The sequence below is a fragment of the Euleptes europaea genome, chromosome 21 (genome assembly GCF_029931775.1).
Source record: "Euleptes europaea isolate rEulEur1 chromosome 21, rEulEur1.hap1, whole genome shotgun sequence".
NCBI lineage: Eukaryota > Metazoa > Chordata > Lepidosauria > Squamata > Sphaerodactylidae > Euleptes > Euleptes europaea.
In genome coordinates, this window is record NC_079332.1 from 6,196,470 (window position 1) to 6,212,232 (window position 15,763).

Genomic DNA, 15,763 nt, shown 5'->3' on the forward strand with positions numbered 1-15,763 from the left:
CTGAGCAAACGTATGCATAAAGCCAGAGCACGTGGCTGACTCTGCATCACACCTAAACCCTTTGCATTTTGCAGCTGGAAGGAACTGACGTGGGATACTTTGAGATTTCCTGCACAACAGAAATATTCCCCATCCCGATGTGTCCTAGCTGTCACAGAAGGTCAATCTGCACAACCCGGGTCGCTTTTCTCGAGACCAAACTCGAATTAGGCGCGGCGTGATGAATAAAGGGGATGAGGGCAAACAAAGGGAGCGGGGGCTTCAGCGGCAGCCACTGCGCATGCTCGCGGCTCGAGTCGCACTGCGCATGCTCGGCAACCCCTCGTGGGCCAAGCCCTTCGTGTAAAAAAGGGACAGGAACGCTCCTGCGCCTCGATCCGAAAGCGTGTTTACGCGGGAAGTAAGGACGCAGCCCTAGACGGGCCTCCTCTGAAACAAACCCCACGGGGTTCAAAAGAATTTGCTTCTAGGTAAGTGTGCTGCAGATCGGCCGCGACTTGAGGGCGCTTTGTACATTTCTGGGACAAATGTGTTTAGGATCGGAGCCTGTCCGTGCAATCCTAAACAGACTTAAGGTAAAGGTAGTCCCCTGTGCAAGCACCGGGTCGTTCCTGACCCATGGGGTGGCGTCACATCCCGACGTTTCCTAGGCAGACTTTGTTTTACGGGGTAATTTGCCAGTGCCTTACCCGGTCATCTTCCCTTTGCCCCCCAGCAAGCTGGGTCCTCATTTCACCGACCTCGGGAGGATGGGAGCCTGAATCAACCTCGAGCGGGCGACCTAAAACCGACTTCCGTCGGGATCGAACTCAGGTCGTGAGCAGAGCCTGGACTGCAAGTACTGCAGCTGACCACTCTGCGCCACGGGGCTCCTAAAACAGACTTTCACTTTACTAAACCCATTCACTTCAATGGGTGTAATTCTGCCAGCTTGCTTCGTTGGAGGCAGCGCTTCCGAGTTAAGCACCCGCAGGATCGCGGCCTGACCATTTTAATTCAGAAGGAAGTTCGACTGTGACTGATGGGGCTACTCTAGAGTATGCAACGAGTGGCTATGTGCAGGTTCCTACTGCTGTTGTACGTCAGGTTTCCAACCTCCAGGTGGTATCTGGAGTTCTCCCAGAATTAAAGAGGATCTCTTCCAGAGAAAACTGCAGGGTGGAGGGTGGAGACCATAGCATCGTGCCCTCCTGAGATCCCGCCCCTCCCCAAACTCCACCCTCCCCAGCCCAGAAACCTCCAGGAACATTCCAGCTCGGAGTTGGCAACCCTATATCAGCTTGTATTCGTGTTACATTGAGCTCAACCCCGTTGAGCTCAACGGTCCGCTGAGGCTTTATTTGCCCTCTTTCATTCTCTCTTGTTAAGGAAATGAGTTTCCTCTTCACTGCAGGTTCTCCGGGGTGAGGAACGCCAAAGCACCATGGACGCGAAGTGTACTCAGCTCCTGCCTTCTGTCTGTACTGTTCTGGCAGATCCACGGCAGCCAGTCTGCGATGATACCTGCCTAGAGAAGTTGCTGGATTGGTTTCAGTCTTTGACCAGCACTGGCAAGTTCACATTTTTTTAAAAAATAATTCCTTTATTTTATAACATTCCTTGTCAGTATGCGAAAGAATCTTTGCATTTGATGCTACTTACCTAATACTTTTTTATTTGGGCCAGTAAAAATGCAGGGAACCATGTAAAAGCTTTGGTTTTCTGGAGAGCTGGTCATCAGAATGGGTTTTTTTTAAAGGGGTGGGACAGCTCCGGTTTGAGGCCTCATCTTGTAAGCACCCTGTGTGAAATGCTGAGCAGGTGTACAGATTTGAGACGGTGTGGAGGTCAAGTCCCCCCAGCCCTTCTGGGAAAAAGCAGCAAAATGTGGGGAGCGCCCCCTTGAAAATACAAAAACCAGCAGCTGAACAAGTGTGTGTGTGTGTGTGTGATGTGCCCTCAAGCTGATTCCTACTTATGGCGACCCTATGAATTAACGCAGAAGGAAGCAAAGCTGGGTTGGGACTTGGAACGGAGACCACCAAGGCAGACTCTGCAGAGGAAGGCGATGGCAAACCACCTCTGCTTCTCACTTGCCTTGCTGGGATTGCCAGAAGTCGGCTGCGGCTTTACACAAACAGAAACAGGCTGAAGCACAACCGCCACCTTGTGGTCGCAACCGGCTGCAGCATCCCAGTAGAGTCTGTCCACGCTTAGGGCGCCACTGGATTCATGAAAAGTAAAACAAGCTGGAGCGCAACCGCCCTCTCGTGGCCACGTCTGACTACAGCATCCCTGTAGGGTCTTCACGTTTAGGATGCCATTGAACTCATGAGAAGTAATCAGGCTGCAGGAAGGAAGGCGGCATGGTATAGCCCGATCTCCTCAGATCTCAAAAGGTAAGCAGCTCGGTACTTGGAAGGGAGACCACCAAGGAAGACTCTGCAGAGGAAGGCCACTTGCCTTGAAAGCCCCTTGCAGGGGTCGCCAGAAGTCGGCTGCGACTTGATGTTACGTACATGAGTGTGCAAAGTGCCGCCAAGGTGGAGCCAACTTATGGCAACCCCTTATGGAGTTTTCAAGACAAGAGACTTGCAGGCGGTTTGCCATTGCCTTCCTGGTCCCCTTGGTGGTCTCCCATTAAAATAATAACCAGGGCTGACCATATTTAGCTAACAAGATCTGATGAGATTGGCATATACCATGCTGTCTTCCCTCCTGGTACATGCATATGTATGAATTAATGACCTCCAAAACGAGCTATCATGAGCAGCCTTGCTCAGGTCTTGCAAACTGAGGGTCGCGGCTTCCTTGAGTCAATCCACCTCATGCCGAGTCTTCCTCTTTTCCTGCTGCCTTCCAATTGTCCGAGCATTATTGTCATTTCCAGTGACTCTTGTCTTCTCTTGACGTGACCAAACTACAGTAGCCTCAGTTTGGTCGTTTTAGCTTGTAGAACCCACTGTTCAAATGCCTAGACCTTAAGTCTTGCAGACTGTTTTGTGTTACTGTGGCTGATCCTAAACCCATACTACACTTGAACACATGAAGCTGCCTTATACTGAATCGGACCCTTGGTTCATCAAAGTCAGTATTGTCTACTCAGACCAGCAGCGGCTGTCTGGCAGAGGTCTTTCGCATCACCTACTTGTCTAGTCCCTTTAACTGGAGATGCCGGGGATTGAACCTGGGACCTTCTGCATGCCAAGCAGAGGCGCTACCACTGAGCCACAGCCCCTCCAAACTGGTGGAATGGTCTTCCCAGTTGCTCACATCTGAATAGGTCCCTGGTCATTTTCTCATGCTTTCCCCCCTTCCAGGATCTAGCTTGCTACTCTTAGAGGAAAATCCATGCTTGACGGAGCTGATCCTTACTGTACTGAGACAGGAGGCGCCAAATCCCACAATCCTTTCCTTCGTCCTGAGACTGACGGGGTTAATGGCTGCCTCGGAAAGCTGTTTCCAGCACCTACAGGTAAGCCAGGGTTGCTACCTGGTAGAAACTCATCTTTCTGCCCTGGGGGCTCCCTACCCAGTGGTTTTGTTGAAGTTTCCCCCACTGTCCACGTGAGCCTGATTAGATGTTTGCGCAGTACTGGAGAAAGTTGTAGACTGCGAAGTTGATATTTCTTATTGGATGCTTGGGTATGAGCGTGTGGCTGGTGAACGTTGTTGTTTCAGCTCCCCACCCCCCCACACACACAGAACAATTGGTATGAAGAAGAAAAGTTGGTTTTTATATGCCGACTTTCTCTACCACTTAAGGGAGAATCAAACTGGCTTACAATCACCTTCCCCTCCCCACAACAGACACCCCGATAATCAGCGCAGGTGTCTTTTCTGTTCTCGAGAGCAGCAGAGGGAAACCGTGCAGGCGGCCTTTGGAGAAGCCGGGCCTCTCAGCGCCTCCTTGTGGGAAGACACCTCTGTGCGCAGTGGCTGGGTGCAAGGCGCTCACCACATGCTGCGCCACCCCAGCGCTTTCCAGTTGTTATGCAGCTCTGGTGAGTACCATGGGTTGGTGCCTTTCTTTTAGCTAAATATGCCCCCGGCTGCCAGCTGTTAAATTAGAGTACCTAAAGCACAGGCCTTTGGGGAGGAGGGCTGGCAACCAGGGTGAGCATGCCCCTGTACACATGAAGCTGCTTTCTACTGAACCAGACCCTTGGTCCATCGAAGTCAGTATTGTCTACTCAGACCGGCAGCGGCTCTCCAGGGTCTCAGGCAGAGGTCTTTCCCATCACCTACCTGCCTAGTCCCTTTAACTGGAGATGCCAGGGATTGAACCTGGGACCTTCTGCATGCTAAGCAGATGCTCTACCACTGAGCCACAGCCCCTCTCCATGGCTCACCAGGGTCTCAGGCGGAGGTCCTTCACATCACCTTGCCTAGTCCCTTTAAGTGGAGATGGTGGGCATTGAATCTGGCACCTTCTGCATGCCAAGCAGAGGCTCTATCACTGAGCCACGGCCCCTCCTCTGTAAACCCCCCAGAGCCAACGAATGGAACCTGGAAGCAACTAAAGAAGCTGGTTGGTTGGATGAGGCTCAGTGATAAGATATGCTATTTCCCTGATCTGGGCTGGGTCACTTATTTTCTCGGCAGCCAATCGCATGTGTTTGGCCTAACCCACCTGACAGGGTTGCAGTGAGGAAGAAACAGAGGAGTAATGTAAGCCGCCTTAAATCCCCATTGGGGAGAGACACATGGTACAAGTGAAGTAGATAAACATCTCTCCTTAATTTAGTTCAGTCTCTTACCCAACAATTTCCCGCATCCACCTCAGGCTCTACCCCCAAAATCTCCAGGTATTTCCCAACCTGGAGCTGGCAACCCTACTCATGGAACAGCCCTCCCATGTCAATGGGAGAGAGATGAGGGAGGGTCACATTGAATGCAGATGGTGGTGAACAGGATGAAACAAATGTGACCTCCCTCCATACCCAATCAGTTCCTCCGTCTAGACATTAGGAAGGATTTTCTAACAGTCAGAGGGGTTCCTCAGTGGAACAGGCTTCTTCGGGAGGTGGTGGGCTCTCCTTCCCTGGAGGCTTTTAAGAAGAGGCTAGATGGCCATCTGTCAGCCGTGCTGATTCTATGACCTTAGGCAGATCATGAGAGGGAGGGCATCTTGGCCATCTTCTGGGCATGGAGTAGGGGGTCACTGGGGGGTTATGAATTTCCTGCATTGTGCAGGGGGTTGGACTAGATGACCCTGGTGGTCCCTTCCAACTCTATGATTCATCCTATCCCCAAGGTGCCTTGGACACGATCTTCACCCTGCAGGGAGACCGCAGCTTATTCGTCGCCTCGGCGGCCAATCAGCTTCTTGCGCACATGCTCATCTTCTCCGTGCAGTCGGGACGTTCTCGTCCTCTTGGCACGGATGACTGTGAGTGGCCCCCATGTGCTCGAAGGATCGTGGCCCGCCTCGAGGAGTCTCTCTGTTCCTGCTCCGCCTCCCGCGCCAACCAGTCCTTGAAGCTGTTAACGACGGTGTTTGAACAAAACCAGGAGGCGTGGACCGAAGTCCTCTGGTCACGGATAGCTGGAGCAATTGAGTCCCTTCTGGAGGAGGGGTCGGCCCAGGTGGGACACGCGCTGGTGGACCTAGTTCTGAGCATGGCGAGGTGAGCGAGGGTTCAATCGCCAACGCGTTACCTGGCTAGAGCTAGTCTTTGAGCGCCGGTGTGGCGTCATGGATAGAGGATAGAAGACTAGGATCCTGGGAGACCCGGGTTTGAATTCTCACTGCTACCACGGAAGTTCGCTATGGTGCCCTTGGTAAAAGGTAAAGGTCCCCTGTGCAAGCACCAGGTCATTCCTGACCCATGGGGTGACGTCACAGCCCAACGTTTCCTAGGCAGACTATGTTTTTTATGGGGTGGCTTGCCATCTCCTTCCCCAGTTGTCTTCCCTTCACCCCCAGCAAGCTGGGTCCTTGTTTTACTGACCTGGGAAGGATGGAAGGCGGAGTCAACCTTGAGCCTGCTACCTGAAACCGACTTCTGTCGGGATCGAACTCAGGTCGTGAGCAGAGCTTGGACTGCAGCACTGCAGCTTACCACTCTGCGCCACAGGGCTCTTATGGTGCCTTTGGGCCCATCATAAAACTGCTGCTGTGTTTCGAGAGAACTGATATTGCTGAGCAGAAAGCTTTTGTATGAGCAGGAGCATCGAGAGGAAGGAGAAGAGTTGGTTTTTATATGCCAACTTTCTCCACCACTTCCAGTGTGCCAGATTAGCCTCCGCCGCTCATGTGGAGGAGTGGGGAATCAAACCCGGTTCTCCAGATCAGAGTCCAAACCACCGCTCTTAACCACTACACCATGCTGGCTGGTGGGGATGGAGGAGTCCTGCCAGACAGGCTCCATAGCTGGCCCTTTCTGGGCAAGTATGCACCCCCCCTTGAGTCGTTCTTTTTCTCTCTCCCCCTCCCACAGATCTCCTGCGTTTAACTGTCCCGAAGGCAGCCTCTGGAAATTCGTCACGCTTACTCTGAAATGCCTACAACCGATTCCGGCTGGTCTCCTGGCTCTGGGACTCCTGAAACTCGAGGAATGGTAGGAACGAAGGGCACTGGATTTTGAAGTGTGGCGGTGTGGGGCAGTGGTTATCAAGTCAGACCCAGGCTGGATTATTATCTTCCTCGTATGGGAAGGCGGCATGGCATAGCCCGACCTGGTCAGATCTCGAAAGCTAAGCCAGGGATTGAACCTGGGACCTTCTGCAGGCAAAGCGGGTGCTCTGCCACTGAGCCACTGCCCTGCTCTGCACCAGCTTTGCCCGTGGGATATCCTGAGTTTGCCAAAGCTGAGCAGGACTGGGCGTAGTCAGGACCTGGATGGAGGGGCTGCTTGGAAAACAGACGTATGCTGCCGTGCGTTTTGCAGTGGTTGAAAAGGACATTGGCAGGCTGGACGAGTCAGACCAAGGCAGCACGCTGGCTCCCGTATTTGGAGTTTTCCTTTTGCTGCAAGAGATTTATCCCGCTCCCTTTTTCTTCTTTAGCCCCCAGGCTGTTAGGTCTCAAGGTCTGTGCATGCTGCTCCGGCCAATGGACTGCGTGGCAAGAGCCGCCTCTCATTCCTCGGAGCTCTTGGGTAAAAGGCAATCCTTGGGAAGCGACCTCATTGTCCATGCCAAACAAGCCGTCCCTTGGGGATTTCTTCCCTTGACCTCTGAACACATGAACATATGAAGCTGCCTTATACTGAATCAGACCCTCGGTCCATCAAAGTCAGTATTGTCTACTCAGACTGGCAGTGGCTCTCCAGGGTCTCAGGCAGAGGTCTTTCACATCACCTACTTGCCTAGTGACTTTAACTGGAGATGCTGGGGATTGAACCTGGGACCTTCTGCGTGCCAAGCAGATGCTCTACCACTGAGCCACGGCCCCTCTCCATGGCTCTCCAGGGTCTCAGGCAGAGGTCCTTCCATCACCTACCTGCCTGGTCCCTTTAACTGGAGATGCTGGGGATTGAACCTGGGACCTTCTGCACGCCAAGCAGATGCTCTACCACTGAGCCACGGCCCCCTCCCCACCCAGCACTGAGTGTAGTCTGGGTCCAAATGGGTATATCGGGGTTGTCTCCCAATTTGGGAGCATGTTCTGGAGGAAGTGATTGGATTAGCATCGCTTAAATTCTCCCATTTGTGGAGTCGAAGTGTTTTACATTGGCAGTGTCCTTTTCCTCCCTCCGAAAAAGGTTTCCTGGATGGGCCCCTTCCTGAGGCTGTCTCTGTGGAACCTCTTCTGTCCTCACGGTCTTCGTGCATCAGTCTTCTATGCCAGTCTCTGGCGCAACTCGAGGAGATCCAGCACCTGGTACGGTATAGAGGAAGACAGTAGCCATGGAGGGAATGATTTCCAGTGCCCCAGGCCGGGAACCATATTTTGCATCGACATATTTTCATGTTTAAAACAAAGCATTCCAAGCCGAGCCAGGCCGAATTACGTGCCCTGGCTTGTTCAGCTTGACTCAGCTCGGAATGCACAATTTGCAGCTGGTATGTTTTATACACAGAAACGCTCGAGCTTTATTTTACATTTATTCCAATGTTCGTCCCCCAGAGGCTCAAAGAGATCTGCTTTGCATAACTGGTTCCGCTGCTGGAAGAACAAAGAGTTGTGCAGGCAGCTAGAACAGAATTTGTTCTTGCCAGGCTGTGGGGTTTACAAGATGCAAAAGGCAGACTTGCTGGCGACTGACCAGCTGTTGGAATCACCAGGCGGCAGGTTCCAGAGATGCTTCAGCACCAGGTAGAGCTCAGGCCAGCAGGGATCAGAGTTTATATTGCCCAGGAGGTGTAAAGGGCAAGCTCATAATTCCTCGAGATGCACCCATTGCGTGTGGTCCCAGAGGATTTAAAGGCCCCGGGCCCTTCAGGGAGACTCAAACTGTGGCACCAATGTGACACCAACGCACCATTCTGGATAAAAGATGACTCCCAGCACAGTGCAGTGGTTAGAGGGTTGGACTAGGATTTGGGAGAGTGAGGTTTGAATCCCCCCTCCGCCATGGAAACTGGCTGGGTGAGAATAGTGTAAGCGGCTTTGGGCCCCCACAAAGGAGAAAGGTGGAGCATAAATGAAGTAAATGACTAAATAAATGGCATTTTTGCTAACAAAACTCCGTCCCCTGACCTATGAGATGACGGCGAAACCTTCAGACACAATGAAGGAAGACGCACAATCCCATTACGAAATAGCAAGCAGCTTTGCCGGGAGTAACGCAAGGATGCGTTCCCCGACAGGCCAGCCTGCCCATGGATTTCCCCCACAATCCTTTGCTGCTCTCCACGGTGGCCGTGTTACAGATCTGCGCCGGCCTCGCTGAGCCGACCACCTCCCTGGGGGCTACCGTCAGCAGGATCCTAATCGGTTGTTCCCGAGTTCAGCGGGCTGCGGTTCATCTCCTCGGAGCCCTCTCTCGGTGGGCAGGTGAGTAGCTTTTCCTTCCCCTGGTGGGGGCATGGTTTGGAGCTCTTCAGCTGCCACCTGGAGGCTGGCAACCCTATGGAATGGGACTGTTGGTCCAGGAGTTCTGTTTATTCACGGCAGAATCCATTCTGAAGCAGGTCTCCTCGGTGTGCTTTCTCCCCACACCTGCAGATTGTGATGTGGCCGCGGAAGAGATCTTCAACATCCTTCTCATCTACCTGCAAAGTCCTGACACCAGCCCTACAGTAAGTAAAGAGTACCCAGAGGGGATATGATAACAATGTTCAAGTACTTGAAAGGCTGTCATATAGAGGATGCCAAGTTGTTTTCTGTTGCCCAAGAAGGTCGGACCAGAACCAACGGGTTGAAATTAAATCAAAAGAGTTTCCGTCTAGACATTAGGAAGAATTTTCTAACAGAGCGGTTCCTCAGTAGAACAGGCTTCCTCGGGAGGTGGTGAGCTCTCCTTCCATGGAGGTTTTTAAGAAGAGGGTAGATGGGCATCTGTCAGCAATGCTGATTCTATAACCTTAGGCAGATCATGGGGGGGGGCACCTTGGCCATCTTATGGGTATGAAGTATGGGTCACTGGGGGGAGGTAGTTCAGAATTTCCTGCATTGTGCAGGGGGTTGGATTTGATGACCCTGGTGGTCCCTTCCAACTCTATGATTCTAAGAGAGCAGTTCTTAAACCGATCCTAGGGGTGAAATGTGCCTTCAAGTTGCAGCTGACTTATGGGTGCCTTGCAGGGCTTCCCATGCAAGAAACAAACAGAGGAGGTTTGCCATTGCCTGCATCTATGTAGCAACCCTGGACATCCTTGGTGGTCTCCCATCCAAGTATTAAGCAGGGCTGACCCAGCTTAGCTTACAAGATTTAATAAGACCGGGCTAGCCTGGGCCATCCAGGTCAGGGCAAAAACACATGAAACTGCCTTCTCCTGAGTCAGACCATTGGTCCATCAGTCAGTATTGTCTACTCAGATTGGCAGTGGCTCTCGAGGGTCTCAGGTGGAGGTTTTCACATCACCTGCCTGCCTGGTCCTTTTGACTGGAGATGCCTGGGACCTTCTGCATGCCTACCTGCGACCTTCTGCATGCCAAGCAGATACTCTGCCACTGAGCCATGGCCTCTCCCCCCAGATCTCTGGTTTGCACGAACACACATGAAGCTGCCTTATGCAGAATGAGACCCTTGGTCATCACAGTCAGTCTACTCAGACTGGCAGCAGCTCTCCAGGGTATCAGGTGGAGGTCTTTAATGTCACCTGCTATGTGATCCATTTAACTGGAGATGCTGGGGATCAAAGCTGGGACCTTCAGCATGCCACGCAGATGTTCTGCCAGTGAGTCGTGGTCCCTCCCCAATGTGGAGAAAAACAGGATAAGAAGTCCCTAAATAATGAACAAATAAATATACGCATTTGTCCAGTAGAAAAGAGCAAGAATCTAGTAGCACCTTAAAGACTAACAAAATTTCTGGCAAGGTACGAGTTCCAGAGTATTTCTCCAGCACTCTTCTCTCTCTTAAGACAATCAAAGTTGCTTTGTTCAACGAACTTCCAAAAATCTGCTTTTGTGCCTTTCCCCAGGTTCTGAAGAAGGCTTTCCAAGCGACGTTGAAATGGTGTCTGGGCTTCTCGGAAACATCTGGCTCCACCGGTGGCTTGCTGCGGTACAAGCAGTTTCTCAAAGGTAAAGAAACAGTCCAGCTAGCGGCCATGCCACCTTGCTGGTCTAGACCGAAGCGTGGCCACTAGCGATGGCTAAATTAGCTGCCCATCCCGATCCATTGAGTCGAGGTCCTTTCCAGCGTGCTTTTTCACTGTAATGGCAGATTGTTGCGGATACGCAAGCCAACGGCTCCTGTTTGAAGCCGGTGAGGACGGCGGCAGTCCGTCGCTTTGCTGGAACCAGAGCCTCTTCCACAGACTCTGGTTTGTGGGGCGGAGAGCAGGTGGAAAGGCTGCATGTAAAAACCACTGAAAGGAGCGGTCTTGTCTTGCTCTCCCCACTCATACACATGAAGCCTGCTGGGTGACCTTGGGCTAGACACAGTTCTCTCTGAACTCTCTCAGCCCCACTGACCTCACGTTGTGGGGAGAGGAAGGGAAGGAGATTGTAAGCTGGTTTGATTCTCCTTAAAAGGTAGGGAAAACCAACTCTTCTTCTTATCCCTTGCTTTTCACAGATATGATGCCAGTGTTACAGAAACGCATGTGCAGCCCCAGCTGGGAAGTCCGGGACTCTGCCCTGGAGTTTTTCATCTTGGCGACGAAGCACTTGAAAGGTAAGCATGGCGACGGTTGCTGTTCTAGGCACCGAGTACGAATTCAGCATCGGGGAGAGCTCTAAGCAACAGGCTGTCTGTTGTGATTGACTAAATGGAGATTACCCTGTCGGGAATGTATGTACGTATCTGCAATCAAGTCACAATGGACTAAGAAAGAGGTGGGCCAAGAAACTAGAGGACGAATTTGGGGAGGAAGGAATGAAATTCTCCCATTCTCTTCTGGCATATAAAGGTAAAGGTCCCCTGTGGAAGCACCGGGTCATTCCTGACCCATGGGGTGACGTCACATCCCGACGTTTCCTGGGCAGACTTTGTTTACGGGGTGGTTTGCCAGTACCTTCCCCAGTCATCTTCCCTTTACCCCCAGCAAGCTGGGTACTCATTTCACCAACCTTGGAAGGATGGAAGGCGGAGTCAACCTTGAGCCGGCTACCTGAAACTGACGGCAGTACTGCAGCTTACCACTCTGCACCACGGGGCTCCTCTTCTGGCATATAGACAAAATTAAAATTGAGGGTGCGTTAAGAGCATCGCTTGTGCTTCTTTTCGTGTTTCACAATAAACAACATATGTGTGTATGTGCCACCAAGTTGCAACCAACTTTTGGCAACCCCAGCAAGGGGCTTTCGAGGCAAGTGAGAAGCAGAGGTAGTTTGCCATTTCCATCCTCTGCAGAGCCTGCCTTGGCGGTCTCCAATTCAAGTACCGACCCTTCTTAGCTTCTGAGACCTGACAACTTCGGCCTACACCACACCACCTTCCCTCACGTCTTTTAGAGGCAGTCTATCTCCATGTACTATGGGCAGAGGGGTGAGCTTGTCCCATCTTGCCTTGCGTGGAAAGTCCTAGGGGCAGCTGGTTGACCGCAGCTTGGTTGACGTTAATGTTCACACCAGAAGGTTTCCTGGCCACGTACACAGAATTTGAACACCGGGGTTGGCCCATGGAGCATACATGTATGGGATCAGCAGCGTCTGTCCAGAGCCGAAGCTCACCTTGCCACTTGAACAGGCGCCCTTAACAGTGGACAGAGGCCACTTGCTTCCAAGTGAGCCACTTGGGTGGCTCCTGGCTATGATTTTTGGCCCCGCTGTTCTGTCTCCACAGGGCAGGAGTGGTTCTGGCGAGCGCTGTCCGCCTCGGAGGTGCTGGCGCTCGCCGAAGGCCTTCTGGACGACCCGGAGAGCTACGTGCGAGCCAGCGCTGCAAAAGCTTTGGGCCAGTTCTCCTTGATCGCCAGCACCACCCTGAAGGTGCCCGGCCTTGAACATAACTGGAGTTGTGATGAGGTACGGGGCATTTGCGCGCGAGGGAACGTGGCATCCTGACCACTTCCCCAGTGATGAAGGATTGTGGCTTTATTGCAAGGCTCTTTGGAAATTTCGCCAACCGGCCCTGCGGGCAAATTAGGCATTCCAGCAAATGGCCAGTTCTCCATTCTTCCTTTTCATGCTTCCACAATACTGCAATTCTCTCAGCATAACAGATTGCGAGGGGAAGGAGGACAGTGTGGTGTAGTGGTTAAGAGCAGTGGTTTGGAGCCGTGGACTCTGATCTGGAGAACCGGGTTTGATTCCCTGCTCCTCCACATGAGCGACAGAGGCTAATCTGGTGAACTGGATTTGTTTCCCTGCTCCTATACACGAAGCCAGCTGGGTGACCTTGGGCCAGTCATGCCACCTCACAGGGTATCTGTTGTGCGGAGGGGAAGGGAAGGTGATTGTAAGCCGGTTTGATTCTGCCTTAAGTGGTAGAGAAAGTCGGCATATAAAAACCAACTCTTCTTATTATTATTATTTCACATAATATAAAACCCCATTTCCAGATAGGCTATGTGTCTGTGCATCAGGAGCAAGTGAGACAATAGATCACTGTCTGTTATTCCGTGATCTATAGGCTACACCCAGGGCCACCTGGATTGCACCCATTTTACCACTACATCCTCTTCCTGCTGGCTCTTGGGTGGTCCCATTTTTGCCGGGTGATGTTGACCCAGAAATAACCAAATGTGTCGCGGAATATCTGGTAATGGTTGTTTCCTTAATGGCACGATGAGGTTAAACTATTGTTAACTAGCAATATTATTATTACTGTCGTTACTGTTATGCTTGTAAAGTAACTCAATTTTTGGTTATTGTGATTTTGATTTTAATGTCTTCCAAGCATTTTAAGAATTTAAAGTCACTTCTGTTGTACATTTTAATAATCTGACCTGGATGGCCCAGGCTAGCCTGATCTCGTCAGATCTCAGAAGCTAAGCAGGGTCAGCCCTGGTTAGTATTTGGATGGGAGACCACCAAGGAATATCAGGGTTGCTGTGCAGAGGAAGGCACTGGCAAACCACCTCTGTTAGTCTCTCGCCATGAAAACCCCCCCCCCAAAAAAAGGGGTCGCCATAAGTCGACTAGGAGCCTCGTGGCACAGAGTGTTAAGCTGCAGTACTGCAGTCAAAAGCTCTGCTCACGATTTCACGTAGCCGGCTTGCTGGAGGTAAAGGGAAGATGACTGGGGAAGGCACTGGCAAACCACCCCGCAAACAAAGTCTGCCTTGGAAACGTCGGGATGTGACGTCACCCCATGGGTCAGGAATGACCCGGTGCTTGCACAGGGGACCTTTACCTTTTTTACCTATAAGTCGACTGCAACTTGGCAGCACTTTACACACAAAGTTAAAAGTATTTTATCCTATTCACATTGTGCTGAAGACCACTGGTCAGATGAGCCTGAAATAAAAGGAAAGGAATTTCACATAATATGCATCAGGGAGAATGACAAGTCATGATCGCAACCTGAAGGGTGTGTGTGTGTGTGTGTGTGTGTGTGTGTGTGTGTGTGGCTAGCTTGGATGTTTCCTTATTGTGATTTAAGGCTAAGACCCATTCACAGAGGCCAGGTCTACCCATTTAAGCAGTAAGCTGAAAGGCGCCGCCTTGTTCAGAGGCAGTCTAGCTCTGAATATCAGACGCCGGGGACAAAAATCAGGGGAGGGGCGTGGCCTTTGTGTCGTGCCCGTGAGCGTCCCCAAGGCCAGTGCGGGAGATGGAACGCTGGACTAAACTGATCGTTTTAGATCTGATCTGGTGCAAGATCCAGCCCAGCTGTTTCTTCTTAACCAGATCCATAAAGGAACCTTTCCTGTTGCATTCTCATTTGGGACTTTCGGAACAGGCAAGGGGGTTCGCAGATTTGTCAGTGCAAGTGACTCCAGCCTAAGCCTCTTGGGATCAACTGCGGGCGGAGCTGTGCAGCTACTCCAGGCTAAGCCCAACGAAATCAAACCTATGCGCACGATCCTATCTAGAATTGCTCCAGTCTAAGCCACTCGAGTCCAGTGGACTTACACTGAAGAAACTCTGCATGGGATTGCATTGTAAATATCAGGGAGGTTGTGGAGAAGATGATTTTTAAGTTGATGCTGCGGCCTAGAATCATGGGAGTTGGAAGGGACCACCAGGGTCATCTAGTCCAACCCCCTGCACAATGCAGGTAATTCCAAATTACCTCCCCCATACACACCCCCAGGGACCCCTACTCCATGCCCAGAAGATGGCCAAGGTGCCCTCCCTCTCATGAACTGCCTAAGGTCATAGAATCAGCATTGCTGACAGATGGCCATCTAGCCTCAGCTTAAAAACGTCCAGGGAAGGAGCCCTCACCACCTCCCGAGGAATCCTGTTCCACTGAGGAACTGTTAGAAAATTCTTCCTAATGTCTAGATGGAAGAGAGACAGAAAAGAGTAGTTGTAGATTTAGATGGAAATGTGGAAACGCCTGGAACAACCTGACCATATTCCACCCTTCTTCTCATTTTTCTGAAGGGCAGCGTCGCCACTCGCTTGCTGGAAATCTTGTCAGGAGACTCCGAGGGCTTCCCCCGCAGAGCTGTGGTCGGCGTCTTCATTGACTGGCTCCGGGAAGGGCACCAAGCCGTCCGGAACGACCCCGAACACTTTGTTTCCAGGGTGATCCAAATGGTCAAGGGAGACTTGGACTGGGAAGTCAAGGTCAGCGGCTTGGAACTGGCAGGAGCTTTCACGGCCCAGTCCTTTGGTCGCTTTGGCTTTGCCCAGTGCCCCTATGCCGCTGCCAGCATCTCTTCTGCCAGCCAGCCTCCCCGTCTACCTGAACTGCTGCAAGCCTTCTGCCGAGTGAAGCTGTTTGACTTCCTCTTCGGAGCCCTGGACGACTGCGACAGGCTGGTGGCGCTGAAAGCCTGCGAGATCCTTACGGCTGTGAAACTGAAGATCTGCGCAGGCTGCTGCCTGAATGAAGGGCAGAGGCTGGAACTGCAAGGTAACTTGTCGCTGGCTGAGACCTGGAGGATGGCAGCGCCCTGCGTGTCAGGGCTTCCTGGGGGAGATTCTTCAGAAACGGTTTCCCGAAATCCAAAGGACGTGCTTCTGATCTTAGAGGCGGTAGACCTGGATGAGCTGCAGAAAGCTCTGGACCAAAGCAGCGACCACCTGGAGAAAAGCCCCCAGTCTCTTTTGCAGGACATCCTCTCTGCAGGTGGGGCTCTGGAAGAGAACGAGGCCGACTGCTACTGA

At 51.9% G+C, this 15,763-nt stretch overlaps 1 protein-coding gene and 1 non-coding gene across 2 annotated transcripts; one reads left to right on the forward strand and one right to left on the reverse strand.

Annotated features, from left to right (window-relative positions):
- Positions 1-1,423: 1,423 nt before the first annotated feature.
- On the forward strand, positions 1,424-15,763 carry BRAT1 (BRCA1 associated ATM activator 1). Its single transcript, XM_056866382.1, has 13 exons — positions 1,424-1,550; positions 3,300-3,454; positions 3,836-3,983; positions 5,237-5,609; positions 6,423-6,542; positions 6,991-7,082; positions 7,689-7,807; positions 8,737-8,923; positions 9,095-9,168; positions 10,516-10,618; positions 11,115-11,213; positions 12,324-12,505; positions 15,035-15,763. Exons 1-13 carry the CDS (start codon positions 1,424-1,426, stop codon positions 15,761-15,763), a joined length of 2,508 nt encoding a protein of 835 aa, XP_056722360.1.
- Positions 4,246-4,317, reverse strand: TRNAA-AGC (transfer RNA alanine (anticodon AGC)). The gene has a single exon. It is a non-coding gene; the product is annotated as a tRNA-Ala (tRNA).

Excerpts from the sequence above, each read along its gene's own strand:
- BRAT1 (XM_056866382.1), top strand. The coding sequence starts at position 1,424 with ATGGACGCGAAGTGTACTCAGCTCCTGCCTTCTGTCTGTACTGTTCTG. Across the intron at positions 5,610-6,422 it reads CTAGTTCTGAGCATGGCGAG|ATCTCCTGCGTTTAACTGTC; the intron begins GTGAGCGAGGGT and ends CCCCTCCCACAG. Across the intron at positions 12,506-15,034 it reads ATAACTGGAGTTGTGATGAG|GGCAGCGTCGCCACTCGCTT; the intron begins GTACGGGGCATT and ends ATTTTTCTGAAG.